The sequence below is a fragment of the Salvelinus sp. IW2-2015 genome, linkage group LG14, assembly GCF_002910315.2.
Source record: "Salvelinus sp. IW2-2015 linkage group LG14, ASM291031v2, whole genome shotgun sequence".
NCBI classification, from domain to species: Eukaryota; Metazoa; Chordata; class Actinopteri; order Salmoniformes; family Salmonidae; genus Salvelinus; species Salvelinus sp. IW2-2015.
In genome coordinates, this window is record NC_036854.1 from 13,424,280 (window position 1) to 13,442,046 (window position 17,767).

The following is a 17,767-nucleotide window of genomic DNA, read 5'->3' on the forward strand; positions in this document are numbered from 1 at the left end:
AAAAACAGATTTTATTTACCTTGGTTTCACAGTAACTTTATGCAGTTACTGTTAACATAACCCGCATTTTCTCCAAAACACAATACTAGGCAGGATACTTGTCCACGTGATTAAGCATGTATTTAATGTAGCAAAAATGACTACGGTAACTCATTTTTAACCAAATGAGCAGTTACTGCCTTTTTGCTGGGGGCAGTATAGTTGACAAACAAATGGCCTACCAAAAGTAGGAAAATATAATATGGCCAACCAAATGTCGGAAATTATAAGCAGAAACGTTCTTAAATTAAGGTGGAAAGTAGCCAGTAGGCTATACGGTCCAGTACGGAGTATTAGAAAAATCGATTATTATGGTGGATATACAGTAACTGCGCAGGTAGCCTACTTTAAGTTATTTGTTTGACAATCAGATTAAAACATCACACAACACCCATACTATGCAAAACTGAGCCTACGCAGACCGCGAAAAACAACAGTAAACAGGATAAGATGTTTACATGCCACAGTATCCCGTTTAAGATAGCATATCCCAGGCATCTTATCCAGGTTTCTCATAACCAGGATACAAGCTTTTTCGGGTTACTGTAAATGGGATGATGATGATTAGATGCGTCAACTCAAAAACAGAATACTTGAGTAACCCGAATAATAACGGGATATTCGTGTGCAATTAGTGTGCATGTAAATGTGGTTACTGTCTATACCTGGAGTTTTTCCAGATCAAGCTTTGTGGTTCGGGAAAATTCACAGCTGTAGTAATAACATATACTTGTGCAGGGGTCTCACCTGGACAGGTCATACTGGTCCAGTGTGTTGGGGTCTGTCACCACACACTCATGTGGCCGCTCCGGACAGGCGTAGGACGTATACCACCTGAAGTTATAGGTGTACTTGTCCTCGGCCTGTGAGGATCAATATGGTTATGAAAGTGGAATATTCATGGTAAATGATTTTACAGTTGAATCACAGCATAGGTGACCCATACGAGGAGCTACTTATTAGCGATTGGATGAGCTCCGTCAGCAGCACATGACAGGACCCAATCAGTACCTGAAACTCAGGCTTGCCGGCGCCGGCCTCTCGGTCACAGAGGAATGAGATCATGGTGGAGCGCAGCGTGTGCTGCACGTTGTTGTACCGAGAGCCGTTGCTGTAGGACAGCTTGATCATCCCGTCATAGTAGGACAGCTGAGAGTTAAACGCCCCCAGGCTCCATGAGTTAGAGCCACTGTAGCAGACAGACACACCAAACAGAAGAACAGAAGCTAAAACATTCAGTCCACCTCAAACATTAGTCGGAACTCTAAAGCACATTTACAAAGCCCAGATACAAGCTTTTCCTACTACTGTTAGTGGGCATGTCCAGCTCCTCTATATTCATAAGGATTTATTTAGTATGATAAAACATGCCTCTGGTCCACCTGACAGGCCCCGGCTTTCAGAGGGCATTTGGCTGCAGTGACAGAGCCACAGACGTTAATGAAGTAGTCATAATCTCCATTGGACATATTGTAAAAGCCTCCTCCAGGTTTAGACAAGGGGGACAGGTCAAATGAGAATCCTGTAGAGCGAAGACAAAAGAGAATCAGTAGTATTATTGCATTAAACAGCCAATAGTGTATCATATCTCCATCGCTGGTAGGCATCTGGGTCCAGTGGGTCCGTGTGACCTACCAGCTTGGGGGTCTTCCACCTTGCAGTTGTCCCCCACTGTCCTGGACATGACACAGGCTGCAGCCGTGTACCACTCAAACTCATACACACAGCCATCACTGGACACGCTTCGCATGATGGGGGCACTCTCTAGATCACCTGGATAGGAYGACAGGGGGGAGAGGGGACACACAAAGAAAGTTGAACAAGTAGACTGAACGCTAGCTAGCTCCACTTTCAGGCACTTCCTTGTTCACCTTCAACTCTGCAGCTAACTTACAAGTCTATCTAACACTCACCTGGCTTGCATTTCAGAATCACAATGCTCTTCATTTTCATGTTCTTCCTGCATTCATCTCCCTCTGTGTAGACCAGGCGTATGTCGTTGCTGTCATTTCTTTTTGTCGGGGAGGTGAGGAATTTGCCCAAGCTGATAACTTTGTCTTTTCCTAAAAGAGAGGATGGAATACATGTTAAGGACAACAAATAATTTTGTTTCTCATATTTGATAGATTGCTGTGTATAGATTAGCGTCTCAGAGTAGGAGAACTGATCAGGTACCCCTGTTCTTTCATCATTGAAATGGCTAAACTGATCCTAGATCAGCACTCCAACTCTGAGATGCTTTATGAAAACAGACCCAGATCTTCTCCAGACTTACCCACGGCYCAGATGGCAGCGTCCTCAGGGCATGTACTGGTGGCCCCCTGCTGGAGGACTTTGTGACACACGTTGACGTAGAAACGCATTTTGGCTGACTTGGGGGCGTTGGCGTCCACAGCCTCCCAGTTCTGGGCCGACTCAGACTCTGAAAGACAGATAACACCAAGAACAGAATGTTACGTGGTTTAACCTCCATATTTAAATGTGTTAGGGCTCGGATCACTTTCACTTCAAGTGTAAAATTGGAAGTCAGGTCCTGGGCATTTACATTCATAAATAATGATGTTCAACTCAAGGTTTCAGTACTATGTCTGCTATAGCCCATGCAACATCTCTCTGTGAATAGAGATGATCCAGGACTCCATCTTACCAGGGTAGCGTGTTAAGGGGGACAGGTCATAGTGTTTATACTGGCTGACCCTGCAGAGTAGATCCTCCTCCTCCTTGACACAGGCGGAAGCCGTCTGCCAGTCAAAGTAATAGGTGCAGTCTGTTTCACCAGCGAACACAGGCGAGCCTCTGCCGTCGTTTCCTGTGAATCACACAAATGAGGAAATGAGGAAGAGGAATAATGAGAATGTGATGGATAAGACTTAGGCGAGTGACCTCTACAGAAGAAAGTATTGTCCATTTAAAAAAGGGCCTTGTTTTCTCCTTAGACATGCTATGGGTTATGCTCACCTGCTGTTTTGTTGCACTCAAAGTTGATGATGGTCATGCGCTGAAAGCCAGAGCTGCACCTGCTCCCATCTGGATAGATCAGTGTCAGGTCGCCATCGGAGTACCTGAAATAGAGCGAAACAAAACATTAATGTTCCAAATTACAAAGAGAAGGAGAGACAAGCTGAGATGGAGAGAGATGAAGAGAAAATATGTATTCCTATTAAACAACCTTAGTGTTTGATTGTGGTATCTCCCAGCTATCTTTTTGCTTTGATCTCCCGTTGCTTTGACTTGGCAAGCGGACACATAGTGCGGGTCGCCACCGCACTCTCCTGCCTTGATTTCCCCGCACACATTCAGGTAGTAGAAATAGTTGTCCTTCCCATCGCTGCTCTTGGCCTCAGCCATATAGGGGTCGTCTGTAGCTACACACACAGAACGTGACACAATGATATTAGTTATGTGTATCTCAACACGTTATCATTCACTGTTAGAGGAACTGGCTTCAACTGTGAACTGAATTAGCCAGAGTCAGTGAGAATTAGAAAGGTCACATGATTACACATAGCATTGCCAAATGTTTCTCAAAGCCTGTGTGTGGTGCTGGGCGGACTCACAGCCAAGAGTGAGGTGGGTGAGGTCTATGTTGATGTCGTGCTGCTTGCTGGTCAGGGTGCAGTTGTGACTCTCTAGGTAGTCTCTGTGGCAAGCATACTCCGTCACCCACTCTACCTCATACCTGCAGTTGGACTTGGCTGTCATCTTGGGGTCAGTACCCTGTAATGGCAATGTCAAAGGTCACACACAACAAAAATTAAAGAGATATTGTAGTTTAATACAAAGGGTTAATGTGTAGGTTGACATGTGGAGCATACTTCTATTTGATGAATTACCACTATTCCATGTGTTAATTCTGTAGTATGATGAATAGTATGGTTTGATCAATGGATAATCCCATGGGACAGACACCCAGGTCTCTCTTACCTCCTGCCTGCGTGAGGGGCAGATGAAGGTGATGGTGACAGCAGGGGTGTGGCCGCTGCAGAAGTCCGGCGTGCTGTCCGAGGCTTCCTCGTATCGCAGCTCCAATCTGGCACGGTGAGAAAGAGAGAGAAATCAGCCATTCAGAAAGGCAATGCAGCTCTGGGGCCGGTCGATAACCGGTCAGCATGAAGGTCGCTCAGCAATTATCAAGCTTGAGGTAGACTAGAGACCGAGGATGCTAGCTAGCAGTTAGCATGGTCTTTGTGGATGGACAGGTTAGCATTAGCATGGCTATACCTGTCACTGGAGGCCAGCTCTAGCTGGGTAGTGGGTAGGCCCATGCTGAAGGAGCCCTTGCTGGTGGTCAGGCAGGCAGCAGAGCCCGCGGGGCAGTGGCTCTCTGGACGGTCTGGGGAGGAAGCAGAGCCATTTTTGCCACAATACGAAGCAATAAGAAAAACCAATGGCACTAACATCTTCAATTAATCATAAGAAAATTAATACTATTAAAGAAACATACTTAGGCTTCTGCATATGTTAATATAAAAGTCAACTTCATCATCGGAGTCATCCACCAGGTAACCATCTGTGAGTTTGATGAGTGGGTTCAGATCATGCTTTTTCCCATCCGTGTCAAAGACATAGCAGGGGACCTAGACACAGAGTTAAAAAGGTAGAATTACAACATGACAGGAAGAGTTTCAGTGTGTTTTGGCACATACTGTAACTGAAGTACAATATAATAGTGGAATGAGTTGATATTTAAATGAAAACACATTTCTTTATTCTTTTTTCTCTCTAAAGGTAGCCTAGTGGTTAGAGCATTGGGCCAGTAACCGAAAGGTTGCTWGATCGAATCCCCGAACTGACAAGGTAAAAATCTGTCGTTCTTCCCCTGAACAAGGCAGTTAACCCACTGTTCCTAGGCTGTCATTGTAAATAAGAATGTGTTCTTAACTGACTTGCCTAGTTAAATAAAGGTTAAATAATAAATAAAAATACACAAGAGACAGCGAGGGAGTTTTCCACTGGAGAATGTGCCTGTCACAGACTCACCTCCCCCCACACTGCGGCCTCACACACTGCCACGCGCGCCTGCCTGCATACAGACCACTGAGAGGTGACACACACACACACACACATCCTGTTGTGTCAGCTGCACTTCACTATTCAGACATACCTCTTTATCAGGCTTGTATTTATTCTTTTTGCAGGCTGCATATGTTCTCCATTCAAAGTAATGAACACACTGGGCCACAGTTACAAACTCTGGTGTTCCCTGGGGGGGTAAGAGCAAAAACATAGTTTTAGTTGACATATGACATGACAGTTAGTTTCATCTCCTCTCTGCTACAATACATGTGATGACATACAAGGAAGTCACTACTAGAGGAACTGGACTACCATGATAATTGTACTTGTTCAGTTGCAAAGCTACCATTCCAGCCATGATCACTGTCAATACCGCAATCACATGGTTACACAACACTGCTTATCAACAGGCAGGCCAGGTACTAATTCTAAAGATATTACATCACTATATGCTATTTAATATCATGTTTCATTCACGCTTCTGTTTCTAGAGAGATCTTAAAAATGTTCAATAAAGAGACCACCACAATATTTGTAGTTTCATTTCACCATCAGACTGACAAACAGACATGCTTTGCGGTAAAATCCTTCTCAACCTAAACCCACAAGTGTGATTTGACAGGAAATCCATAAGCAGCCTTCAATACGTATCATTTCCATGACTACTCTTCATTTGTAATGACAGGTGCGACTAGGTGACTTACCATAGTCTTCCCACACTGGAAACTGATGCTGCTCTGGACATTAGTCCCACTACTGCCTGGGCACTTCTCAGTGCTGTTGAAATCTATCACGCTGCTCTCAGTCGCCTTCTTCAAGGACAGTTCACCTGAAAATAGAAGTGGATGAGTGAGAAACGCATGCCTCTTTAAACATGCAAATGCTAAAAGAAGTAATATAATTGTTTATGGGTTTATTTCGGTAGGCTATACTGAACACAGCACTACCTACAAAACAAACAGTTCACCAAAACCCAGAACTTTCCCAGTGGTTTCTAGCGGATGATTAATACAGATTTCAAATCAATCTGAAGCCTCCACCAACTCCCACAGTCCCTACAGTGGTGGGGTCAAAGCTTTACGGCACAGGGTCAGGAAGGTTAAGTAGTCGAGGACATTTTTCTGCTTAGCTGTCTGGCCGTGTACAGTCCAGAGAGATAAACAGCATGGGAATATGACCCACTGGACAACACTGCCTATCTCTGTCTGGTCTGCCAACAGCCCAGCCCCTGGGCAGGCTCCATACATACAGTTACAGCTAAACTCCAACTGGAGAGAGAACAAACTTTATGACCAGTTATAACCAGTTATTCCCCTCTAACCACATTGGCTGCACTTTGTTTCCCAGGGGCAGAATACAGCAAGGACTAACTGCTTTTCACAGCAGAAAACTCCTTCTCAGGGATAGGTGATGAGGTTTAGGGTGCAGCACCAACTGCAAAGCTGTATGTAACCATCACTAGTCTATTTAAACATGTTCTACCGTTTGTCCCAGATAGCACTGAATAAACAGACACCGCTATTAGCTTTTATTGATTGTACTGTAATTTGATTGCAGTGACTGTATCCACCTCTGTGTTACTGAACACTGTCACACTCACAAGTTCCATTATAACCCCCTTACTGCACCATACTTTATCGCTCATATATCATCAGATATCTGCAGTGTCATACACTAAAGCTATTCAGCAGAGCCTAGAGCTGACAAATTGCCACTCAGCTGACCCAGTAACATAAATTACTAGGTGACCTGGAAGATGATTTTTTGTTCAATTTTACTTATATTATTTTCTCAAACCATAACAACCATACATAAACAAAAGACAATGAACAGACGGATACAAATTTCAACAAAACTCAATGACATCACACCTGCTCAAACCCACATGTTCCCTCCGCAAGCATACACATCACGTATCTCACAACCACACTCCATCTCATCCTTCCCCTGGAACTTTCCTGTAGCTCTAGCACTATGTCATATGCCCATAAATTGCATTGTTCTATTTTCCTCCATAGCCCACAGCTTTCAATATTTAAATAAAACTACATTTGATTAATCCACTGTTGTAGTGATGAAAGATAATTTGATTTACAGTTTTTTGAAGTAGAATTATTTTCAAAATCCTTGACGAGAAAAGTATGGTCTACCCCATTGGATATCTCACTGCACCCTCATATGCCATGTCTTAAAATATGCAGTTAGAGGGATTAAAAGTAAACTTGCATTGTAAAACTTCTGACAGCCAACTTTCTAACTCCGCCCATAACTTTTGGACTTTATAACATTCCCAGAAGGCATGAATTATTGAGTCATTGTTAGTTTTACACTTAAGACACGACTCCGCCGTTGTGCTGTAGAATTTGTATAATACATTCTATACATTAGTTTATACTGGATTAAGAGTACATTTTCGTTAACTGTAATTTCTTTAGTTATGTTCCAACACTCCCTCCATCTTGTGCCTATATCAGTTCTTTTTAAGTCTTGATTCTAATAGTTTATATTTTTTTCTAAGAGATTGTCAGTTGGATAGGCTCTCTGAAAGGTTTTGTTAATCTTACGTATGATAGGAGTATCTTTATCGGAGTCAAATAGGATTCCCTCAACATTGCTCTGATGTCCAAAAGCTTTCAGGCCAAAATCATGATTTACAACATTTAAAAGGTGTGCAGAAATCGCTCCACCATTTCCTTGTTGCTAAAATTCTAATAGTTCCCCTTTCAGTTTGTGACAAAACCAGCAAGTATAGTGTAGAGAATCATTGTACCATCTAAAGCACTGTGAAATATAGCTGGTGTTCAAAACCTAAAGTAAAAGACTCAAAAAATAAACTTAAGAATGGGGAGCATAGAAATAGCGCACATAGAACAGATCTACTGCTTTTTAGAGTTGCTTTCAATTACAATGACAGATCAATAACTCACATTTCTATGTGAATTTGGTCAAGCTGCCCAAAAAGTTGCATATTGCAGCTTTAAGTTGCATATACTTGAAAATGTCTACATTGGACAGTCCAAAATGTATTTTTAAACCTGTCATGGAAATTGTATTTCCTATTACCATGTCATTTACGGTTTCTATGCCTTTAGTTTTCCATGTGGGCCAATTTATCMGTAAATTCATAAAAGCTATCCAAGGACTGTTCTATAGGGGTGTGTTTTTAGGGAGTGATATTGGTTCTTGTAGAATCTGTTTCATTTTCTTCCATGTTGTTAACTGTGAAGTTGTTAATTATCTTAGCTCCACTCTTTGAAAATCTACACGCGAAAAGATTCTGGGGATGAGCATGCGCATCATCAATACATACTCATTGTTACTCTTTAGTGCATTTAACAATAAATCACAAGTAAAAGCCTTGGGCGGCGAATTGATACAATTCTAAATCTGCAAGGTTAAAACCACCCTCAAATTTAGGCACTTGCAAAACTTTCCTATTTATTCTTTGAGTTTTATTTGCCCATTTGAAGTTTGTGGTCCCGTGTGGCTCAGTTGGTAGAGCATGGCGCTTGCAACGCCAGGGTTGTGGGTTCAATTCCCACGGGGGGACCAGGATGAATATGTATGAACTTTCCAATGTGTAAGTCGCTCTGGATAAGAGCGTCTGCTAAATGACTTAAATGTAAATGTTAAATGTTATGGATGAGTATACTTTTTAAAAGAATGTCTTCATGGGGTAATAAATATAAAAACTTTGTGAGCCATGCCATTCTAAAAGAGATTTGTTCTACCTGTAAGATTTATCGGGAGGTTATTCCATTTAATTAGATCTGCTTTCGTGTTGTTGAGTAATGGGATAAAGTCATTGTTATAAATTTGGTTGTTTGTTGTCACTTATTAAGCATCCTATGTATTTCATATTTTTTGTGATCCACTTAAAGTATTGCTGTAGGTCATCAGTAATAATTTTTCATAATATATATATATATATATATATACACACACACTGCTCAAAAAAAATAAAGGGAACACTAAAATAACACATCCTAGATCTGAATGAATTAAATATTCTTATTAAATACTTTTTTTCTTTACATAGTTGAATGTGCTGACAACAAAATCGGAGGTCTGGATTTGGAGTCACACTCAAAATTAAAGTGGAAAACCACACTACAGGCTGATCCAACTTTGATGTAATGTCCTTAAAAAAGTCAAAATGAGGCTCAGTAGTGTGTGTGGCCTCCACGTGCCTGTATGACCTCCCTACAACGCCTGGGCATGCTCCTGATGAGGTGACGGATGGTCTCCTGAGGGATCTCCTCCAGACCTGGACTAAAGCATATGCCAACTCCTGGACAGTCTGTGGTGCAACGTGGCGTTGGTGGATGGACGCAGACATGATGTCCCAGATGTGCTCAATTGGATTCAGGTCTGGGGAACGGGCGGGCCAGTCCATAGCATCAATGCCTTCTCTTGCAGGAACTGCTGACACACTCCAGCCACATGAAGTCTAGCATTGTCTTTCATTAGGAGGAACCCAGGGCCAACCGCACCACCATATGGTCTCACAAGGTCTGAGGATCTCATCTCGGTACCTAATGGTAGTCAGGCTACCTCTGGCGAGCACATGGAGGGCTGTGCGGCCCCCCAAAGAATGCCACCCCACACCATGACTGACCCACCGCCAAACCGGTCATGCTGGAAGATGTTGCAGGCAGCAGAACATTCTCCACGGCGTCTCCAGACTCTGTCTCGTCTATCACATGTGCTCAGTGTGAACCTGCTTTCATCTGTGAAGAGCACAGGGCGCCATGGCAAATTTGCCAATCTTGGTGTTCTCTGGCAAATGCCAAACGTCCTGCACGTGTTGGGCTGTAAGCACAACCCCCACCTGTGGACGTCGGGCCCTCATACCACCCTCATGGAGTCTGTTTCTGACCGTTAGCAGACACATGCACATTTGTGGCCTGCTGGAGGTCATTTTGCAGGGCTTGGCAGTGCTCCTCCTGCTCTCCCTTGCACAAAGGCGGAGGTAGCGGTCCTGCTGCTGGGTTTTGCCCTCCTACGGCCTCCTCCACGTCTCCTGGTAGCGCTCCATGCTCTGGACACTACGTTGACAGATACAGCATACCTTCTTGCCACAGCTCGCATTGATGTGCCATCCTGGATGAGCTGCACTACCTGAGCCACTTGTGTGGGTTGTAGACTCCGTCTCATGCTACCACTAGAGTGAAAGCACTGCCAGCATTCAAAAGTGACCAAAACATCAGCCAGGAGCACAAGGAACTGTGAAGTGGTCTGTGGTCACCACCTGCAGAACCACTCCTTTATTGGGCGTGTCTTGCTAATTGCCTATAATTTCCACCTGTTGTCTATTCCATTTGCACAACAGCATGTGAAATGTATTGTCAATCAGTGTTGCTTCCTAAGTGGACAGTTTGATTTCACAGAAGTGTGATTGACTTGGAGTTACATTGTGTTGTTTAAGTGTTCCCTTTATTTTTTTGAGCAGTGTATATTTTTTAATCACGTACATTTTATTTCCTGATATTTTAGACTATTCCGAAAATTATTTAACAAGGGGAGGCATTGACTTTACAATATTAGTCACGTATATCAGGAGATTGTCCGCAAATAAGTTTTGTTTATATTCATGCTTACCAATACATGTTAAGCTTGGGTCCTGTCTAATTCTTTCTGCAAGCGGTTCAATTGCCAGTGCAAGAAGGGAGAGAGAGGACATCCCTGTCTCGTACCCCTTTCTAAAGCAACTTCATCAGGTAATGTATTATTTGCATACATTTTTGATTCAGGATATTTAACAAATATTTTTATGACATGTATTATTTTAGCCGGAAAGTTTAATGCTTCCAAATAATGAATAAAAAAAGGCCACTCCACTCCAACGCATATCATGCAAGGTCAATTGCCTGCATGGAAGCAACCTGGTGGAATTCAGAGCAAAGCTGTGTGAGAGGATTTCTAAGCATGCGAATTGTCTGTTCCATGCTTATCAGTGATTCTGTGTTCCATAGCATGAAGTCACAGTCATATGAACAGGCAGCTGCTTGGGTTCCCCTTTAACCTCTGATTATTCCTACACAAAAGACAGGTTAGTCGCTACAGTAGTTATCAGCATTAGATCTGTCAGAAGAGCCCCTTCCTGTCCTACTCTCACACTGAGAGATTGTCGAGTTGAGACCATTGTGTCATACTAGCTGCAGGCATTTATCTCATGTAGACTTTAATCATGAGGTCACACGACCCAACTATTTCTTCCTGAAAGTGACCTAACTCTGATTTGTCACTGAGCGAAGGTCATGACCAAGTGCCCCAGGCCGGGACGTAAAGTCATCATGTTTTGGAATAGTCTAGCCCAGTAGCCCTGTTCTCTGACATGGTCTTCTTACAATGTACATTCATTCATACGGGTTCCTTTGAGCTTTTAAAAAATGTATGAGTCCATGTAAACCACCAAAGATTTATAGCTGAAACAGCTAGCCTATATTTGACGAGCAAAACCACTTCTCTGAAACGCTTAGCAACATCAGCACTAAAGTGAAGCAAGGCTAAGTACCAAGCTGTGTGATTCAATTAGTTTGATATCAGTGCTTCCTCTGTTTACAGCAAAAGCTGAGGATAAGGCTCCTGTGTTTTCAGTTTGAGGATTTTATCACATTCATTACAAATACTACAGGAAAAGCCAAGCTTCTGTCATCATTGAGGATGACAGATAAACTCRCAGTAAAAGGTAGCCTACGTTTTAAGTTGTTTCACTGACCAGAGCTTACTCTTGACATATAATCATTAAGCAAACTTGGTCCTTTATCACAACTTGTGTCTTCGTGGAACAGCATTAAACCGACACATCACTGAAACAAATAAGCTGAATCAAAAGGACATTATGACTTGACTGGCATCTGACTGGAAGCCTTTAAGGCCCATCCTTACAAGGTGTTCATGTTGCTAATGGTGACCCTTACTGTGTCCTGACAGCAACATCTCCTACAGTGATCTATTTTCCATCAGAAAAACATTGTGCCTTGTCAGCAGGGCAGCTCATCAGATGCCAACCTCACTTAATGAACCATCAGCACATCCTCCTGACAGAAGCAGAGCCCTGTACTAGACTTTGGGCCAGTCCGTTAAAGTGCGACCAATTTTGGCGGGAGCAACTACACTACCAGGCAGCCGTATTTGACATGAAACAGGTGGCAGCCCAAGCCGGTAAACAGGCAGAGCTAATTGAGATAGAAATTCAATTTAACACAGCTTACTGCATTGCCAAAATGGAGATGGCTTTTACGAAATTCGGGCCCATGTTACCCACCCAGAAAAATGATGGATTACAAATCAACCCGACATATGGAAAGAGTCCTGCAAAAACATTATTGGTACCATCGTGGACACTATACGGGAAGAGGGTTAGTGCTATCCGGGATCCTTGGGACATCCCTACTCTAAACCCTAACCCTAAAAGCAAGTTGATTCGTTTTTCTGAGGGGAGATTAAACATTTATTTAGTTATCCAAGTATAAGTTCTGTCAGCATGTTTCCTTGTTACAACATTAATATTATTACACTGTTTTGTATTGTTAGTTTTATGATTATTAGTTATATTAGCTGAATGCAGTAATGGATAACAGTTTATAGTTGCACTTTTAAGTACAATAAAGGTTATGTTTTAATCACCTATGTAAATATGTTTGCTGTTGCACTTTTGAATAATTATTAAATGTTGTTTTTATTCTAATGTCTTGCTCAATCTCTAGTGATGCGTTCTACATCATCAAGGTAACAACTGACGACAATTAAGAACGATAGGACAGTCATTAGCAGGAAAAATTTGAGTTTTTTTTCTGGTGCTCCTAAATGTTGTCTGGTGTGCCTTCCTTTTTCCAGTTTGGAAAATGTATCATGTAGAGCCTTGCTTAGGGCCAAGAGTTTTCCCGCAGCATAAGTTACCAGACCAGGAAAAACTCTGGAGCCTTCTAATGAGCTACAAAGGCCTGTTCCCAGTTGGTCCTGACCAGATCACCTTATCTGGGAAAACTCCTGTTCCTAAATATACTCACCCACTGACTGATTCTTTTGACTGGTGAGGTTGCGGGCACAGATAGCACTACCGGCTCCACATCCTGTGTTAGGTGAGGAATCACAGAGCTTCAGTGTGTATTTCACTTTGCTGTCCCGGTCTATAGCCTCCCATTTGTAACTTGAGCAAAAGTGGAGAGAAAAAAAGAAGAAAAAAAATCACATGTAGAAATTCATTTGTAAACATTCACACAATCTCAAAGCTTACAATAAAGCACACATTTTACTGTTTAGTTGTCTATGTGTCCTCAAAATATGGGGGGGGGGGACTCTTCCTGGGGTCCACACAGAAATCAAAACACAACAAATAAAATACATAGCACTACATTTACATCACAATTTAGTCATTTTGCTCCCATCCAGAGGGACCCACAGCTAGTGCATTCATTTCAAGATAGCCAGGCTAGACAACCACTTATCACTCACTACACAATACAAAATACATACAAAGTGTCTCATAATACCCTGATCAGCCAACTGACTAGACACACCACCTTTCTATCCAAACTGCCTTGTCAAAACTGGACCAGGAACTACACTTGCCTAATAAATCAGACTTTTAATACCAATTGGATCTTAGATACAGTCAAACAATACACTGCAACATCGTGGGAATGAGCCTTACAAGATAGAATGTTGAATACAATTACATTTGAACTTACTCTACCGGTTGTCCTTCAGCTGCTCGACATTTGAGACAGAAATGTCAAGTTCAGTAGGCCTACTGGCGCTCTAAAAAGTCGGGTAAACAATATTTTCATGTGGATATTTTATCACTTGGCACATGCACAAACCAATGTTAACACCTTCGTTAACACCATCGCGTGCATGGTTAACACCATCGCGTGCATGTACCTCTTGCGCACCTACCTTCCGTCATGAGCAAACATCTTGATTGCCACAAATACACCAGCGTTTTGAAGTTAGTTTAATAATCATATCCTATGGATATGTGTCTAATTTCGACTAGCTGAAGGACCATCACCACAGACAATAGACAAAGTTAAAATATAATTGRATTCAACATTCGTGTCAGACGTGCGTGGTGTTGCCTACACAATTGAAGACATCGCCACATTTCGTGACTAGGGTTACAACAGATGAGGAGCTGCTGGCAATGGAGACAGACATACCCTACATACATACGGAAACATTGTATAATTGTACTGTATCACTCTAAATGCACTGTATAAGCTGCGTTTGTTGCTAAATACACTTTCCATTTGCTAAGAAGCTTTATACGCTCTTGTTTATTGCCATGAGAGCGAGCAGTGCCTTACCTGCAGAGGTCTTGGTACCACTGGCTGACATCAGAGCCCGTTGTATCCGAGGGAAATGTAACCAGGACCGTTGTGATCGACACAAGTAACGTTACAACGATTTTCCAAGGCGCAGCCTTGTTACAATTGCACGGCGAGTCCATGCTTTGTATCCAGTATTATAAACTAGACTCTAGAGCACTATGTCCGACATCATACAGCAGAAGTCCTCGGGTAGTCTTACAGGAACTAGGTGAATCACATGATAAACTCAACACACGAAAGAAGACGTCACGTGGTATGACCTTCCATGAGTCATCGTGAAAACATATATTTGAATTTAGAGCACAACAAATGTCTGGAGGAACAAAAGACAGCCAAATGAAATGGGGTTAGAATCACAAGTCATCTATGCTCTTTTTGTATTCTCAGAGCACTACAAAATGAATACTAGACAGTCCATCATCAGCCTTTGAAGTTGCGCTGTTACACTTTTTCCATTGTGTTATTTATTCCTACCGTAGAACTAGCCCAACTGGACACTAGATGTCGCGAATATTCCTTATGGACTACCGTAGAACAAACATTTCTACAGAGCGAAATGGCTGAACTGCAATTCAGCCACAGAGTTTCTAAATCTGTCTTTGGTGTAGCTTTAAATGATACACTGTTTGTTGCGATGAATGATTTTGAGAATCATTCCTAAACCTCTCCTAAAGAGAATCTCTCCTAAAATGCACATAAGGCATTGTTTATTTCTGGCGCCAGATGGCGCTTGCACATCCGTGAAATGATGTTTACATGCAAACGTCATCAATGACTGCTCCATTTCAACGCCCACAGAGAGTACTGTACAGCTGGTAGAAAAAATGACTGCGGCGTCGATGGAAGGGGCCGATGTCCATAGGATGGAGCAGAAAAAGTTGGAGTATTTCTCATCCATCAACTCCATGGCCAGGAAAATAATGCAAGAAAGGGAGAACATTAAGGAGAGACATGGATCCGATTGGGAGAAAATGACACCGAATGAACAAGACAGCGCAATCGACAATGGAATGATGGACCCCCATATTCGTGCTCGATATGCTATGCATAGGGTTGACCGAGAAGAAGTAATTTGTTATCCTAAATTACTCATTCAGACAGGACAGAAAATAGTCCATTTTGGTGACGAGGTATGGACTTTTACCCCATTTGCATTGGTAGCCACATATATTAATTTTAGAGAWTTAGCTACGTTTTCTTGCACGATTCCAGCTAGTTAAAATGGCTAAAGTAGCATGCTAACTAGCCACGACGAATATTTGGGCTGGTGGTAAACGTCACACCAACAACACAATGCAAGAGAGCGAGTTGGATCAGATGGCATTTTTCATCATGGTCTTTGCCATCCCCATGGGAATAATTATTTATACGATACCATGCGCTGTCTGATTTTGACAAAGCTGGGGAAATAGACATTTATGTTTTGCACTCAATTCGCTGGATTATCWAAATATTCAGACAGCCAGGTAGTACAGTCCTACAATCCAGTAATCTGACTGGCAGACTGTTTCTGCGTGTGAAGAGTAGTGGTTTATCACGAATCATCACACTTTTACGAAAACATCTGTTTTTGTGTTCAATTTCAGGACATAACTTGGCAAGATGAGCACTCTTCCCCATTCTCCTGGGAGACCAAGGTGCTTATGACTGTCCTTCATGTTTTCTTCTATCATTCACAAGATTACCTTAAATTGATGTAGGACTACACATTTTATTTTCTGTCAACACATCATCTCCCCTCATTTTACAGAGCCAGTTGGACTTCAACCTGACAACAGGTGAATCTGTGCAGGGCATCTCCTCTTCGACAGCTGATTACAAGCCAAGCAAAGTCACCCAGAGCAGCCAGCTGAGCAAGGTGACCCAGAGCAGCAAGGTGTCCAATGGCGAGAGCCTCGGCCTGGGTAGGAAAGAGGAGTCCTCCTCCTTCTGGAAGATCAGTGCTGAAAGATCCAGGCTGGAGGGTGAACAGGCAGACTTCCACTCACTAACCCCCAGCCAAATCAAGTCCCTGGAGAAGGGGGAGAAGCCACTGCCCTCTTATCTCCGTCAGGAGCCCACCCCCAAGGAGACAGAGGAGACTCCACCTCCACCACGAGTAACCAAGCAGCGAGCCACCAGGCCGCCTGCGCCTCCTCCCCCTGTACCCATCAGTGTGCCCCCCCTAACAGCCATAAGTGTGACCCCTATGAGCGTGACCCCTACCCCTGCTCCTATCAGTGTGTCATCCACAGTGGCTGGCTGGGAGCGTGCTCAGAGCACCCTCCCCTCAGTCAGCAACACAGTGGAGGAAGTCTTCACTTCAGGGCTGGCCAACAAATCCCCGGGGCTGTCCACCAAGTCCCCTGCCCGCTCAGGCAACACTGCCAGAGACAGAGAGGAAAAGGCTGCTGCTCAGACTGAGTCGCAACTGGCCACCAGTCCCACCTTCGCTCAGGTGAGTTTCTGGAACAACCTATTGTGAGCGTCTGCTGAATGACTAAAATGTAAATGTTAAAACTGATCAAAGATATTTTGATCCAGAAAAATTGGCAACAGGATTTACCTGTGTATTAACAGTCTAATTACTCTACTAACAACATTAAACTAACATGTTACATAGTACATTTACTTCAAGTTGTGTGCTCAGTTCTAATTGAGATTTCCTATTTTCTCCTACCAGTTTAATACCAGCAGTAACCTCCTGAAGACCGGATTTGACTTTCTTGACAACTGGTAACAGCAGCTTCAAGCAACATAACTTGAGTGACTGGATCAACTCAACACTAGAAGGACCCTTGTGATGACCATTTTAATACATGTATTAAGGAAAGCCAACTATTGAACTGACCATGTCTATTTATCTTAAATGGCTTGTTATGGCATATCTCACTACATGCGTGCTTTTGTTTCCCCACTGCCAGAACCCCCACCTTCCAACTGTTTCTCTACCTTTATTACTCAGACCTTGTATTAGTGCTAAGCATTACAGTAGTGTACACTAATGAGAAGCACTGAAATTGGTATGTTTAGGTAAGCCAGCATGTTAAGTGATTTATACCACTTGCAATGTAGATCTACAACCATTTTACAATACGAGAGTACTATTTTACTGAATTTTGTATGTAAACTATATTCATTGTATCATAATATGCTATATTGCACTCATGCATTTTGAAAACACAGATTCAAAGCAAATAAATGAAATGGAACCAGGTCATTGTTCAGGGATGAAGTTATTTTTAGACACAGTGACAATATCAGTCCACCATGTGGCAGCAGAAAACTTGTGGGTTCAGTTGAGAAAATCTCTAAATCCACAAATAGAGAACGAACTGTGAACTATCAATTATTGCAAAGGGCAAACGTTTCAACAGAACTTCCCTTGCCCTGAT

At 42.6% G+C, this 17,767-nt stretch overlaps 2 protein-coding genes across 3 annotated transcripts in view; one reads left to right on the forward strand and one right to left on the reverse strand.

Moving 5' to 3' along the window:
• igf2r (insulin-like growth factor 2 receptor) overlaps positions 1 to 14,642 on the reverse strand; it is a 40,521-nt gene extending 25,879 nt beyond the window's left edge. Inside the window, exons 1-17 of the mRNA XM_023999700.2 lie at positions 14,370 to 14,642; positions 13,071 to 13,210; positions 5,760 to 5,884; positions 5,144 to 5,242; positions 4,484 to 4,616; positions 4,261 to 4,372; positions 3,964 to 4,069; positions 3,597 to 3,756; positions 3,209 to 3,404; positions 2,998 to 3,101; positions 2,687 to 2,848; positions 2,315 to 2,461; positions 1,953 to 2,102; positions 1,675 to 1,812; positions 1,411 to 1,561; positions 1,051 to 1,228; positions 787 to 902 (exon numbers count right to left, since the gene is read on the reverse strand). Of these exons, the coding sequence (XP_023855468.1) occupies positions 787 to 902; positions 1,051 to 1,228; positions 1,411 to 1,561; positions 1,675 to 1,812; positions 1,953 to 2,102; positions 2,315 to 2,461; positions 2,687 to 2,848; positions 2,998 to 3,101; positions 3,209 to 3,404; positions 3,597 to 3,756; positions 3,964 to 4,069; positions 4,261 to 4,372; positions 4,484 to 4,616; positions 5,144 to 5,242; positions 5,760 to 5,884; positions 13,071 to 13,210; positions 14,370 to 14,512 (2,360 nt within the window). The 5' untranslated portion in view covers positions 14,513 to 14,642. The remainder of the gene's footprint in view (positions 1 to 786; positions 903 to 1,050; positions 1,229 to 1,410; positions 1,562 to 1,674; positions 1,813 to 1,952; positions 2,103 to 2,314; positions 2,462 to 2,686; positions 2,849 to 2,997; positions 3,102 to 3,208; positions 3,405 to 3,596; positions 3,757 to 3,963; positions 4,070 to 4,260; positions 4,373 to 4,483; positions 4,617 to 5,143; positions 5,243 to 5,759; positions 5,885 to 13,070; positions 13,211 to 14,369) is intronic.
• Positions 14,643 to 15,160: 518 nt separating this feature from the next.
• Positions 15,161 to 17,588, forward strand: LOC111972674 (uncharacterized protein C1orf198 homolog). Of its 2 annotated transcripts, none has more exons than XM_023999703.2 (4): positions 15,161 to 15,460; positions 15,980 to 16,030; positions 16,144 to 16,830; positions 17,056 to 17,588. In XM_023999703.2, exons 1-4 carry the CDS (start codon positions 15,218 to 15,220, stop codon positions 17,110 to 17,112), a joined length of 1,038 nt encoding a protein of 345 aa, XP_023855471.1. In that variant the 5' UTR covers positions 15,161 to 15,217; the 3' UTR covers positions 17,113 to 17,588. The 2 variants fall into 2 exon arrangements, with proteins under 2 accessions (XP_023855471.1, XP_023855470.1); XM_023999702.2 differs by having other exon boundaries at positions 15,163 to 15,523.
• The last annotated feature ends 179 nt before the right edge of the window (positions 17,589 to 17,767 follow it).

Excerpts from the sequence above, each read along its gene's own strand:
- LOC111972674 (XM_023999702.2), top strand. The coding sequence starts at position 15,218 with ATGACTGCGGCGTCGATGGAAGGGGCCGATGTCCATAGGATGGAGCAG. Across the intron at positions 16,031-16,143 it reads CATTCTCCTGGGAGACCAAG|AGCCAGTTGGACTTCAACCT; the intron begins GTGCTTATGACT and ends CTCATTTTACAG. Across the intron at positions 16,831-17,055 it reads CCAGTCCCACCTTCGCTCAG|TTTAATACCAGCAGTAACCT; the intron begins GTGAGTTTCTGG and ends TTCTCCTACCAG.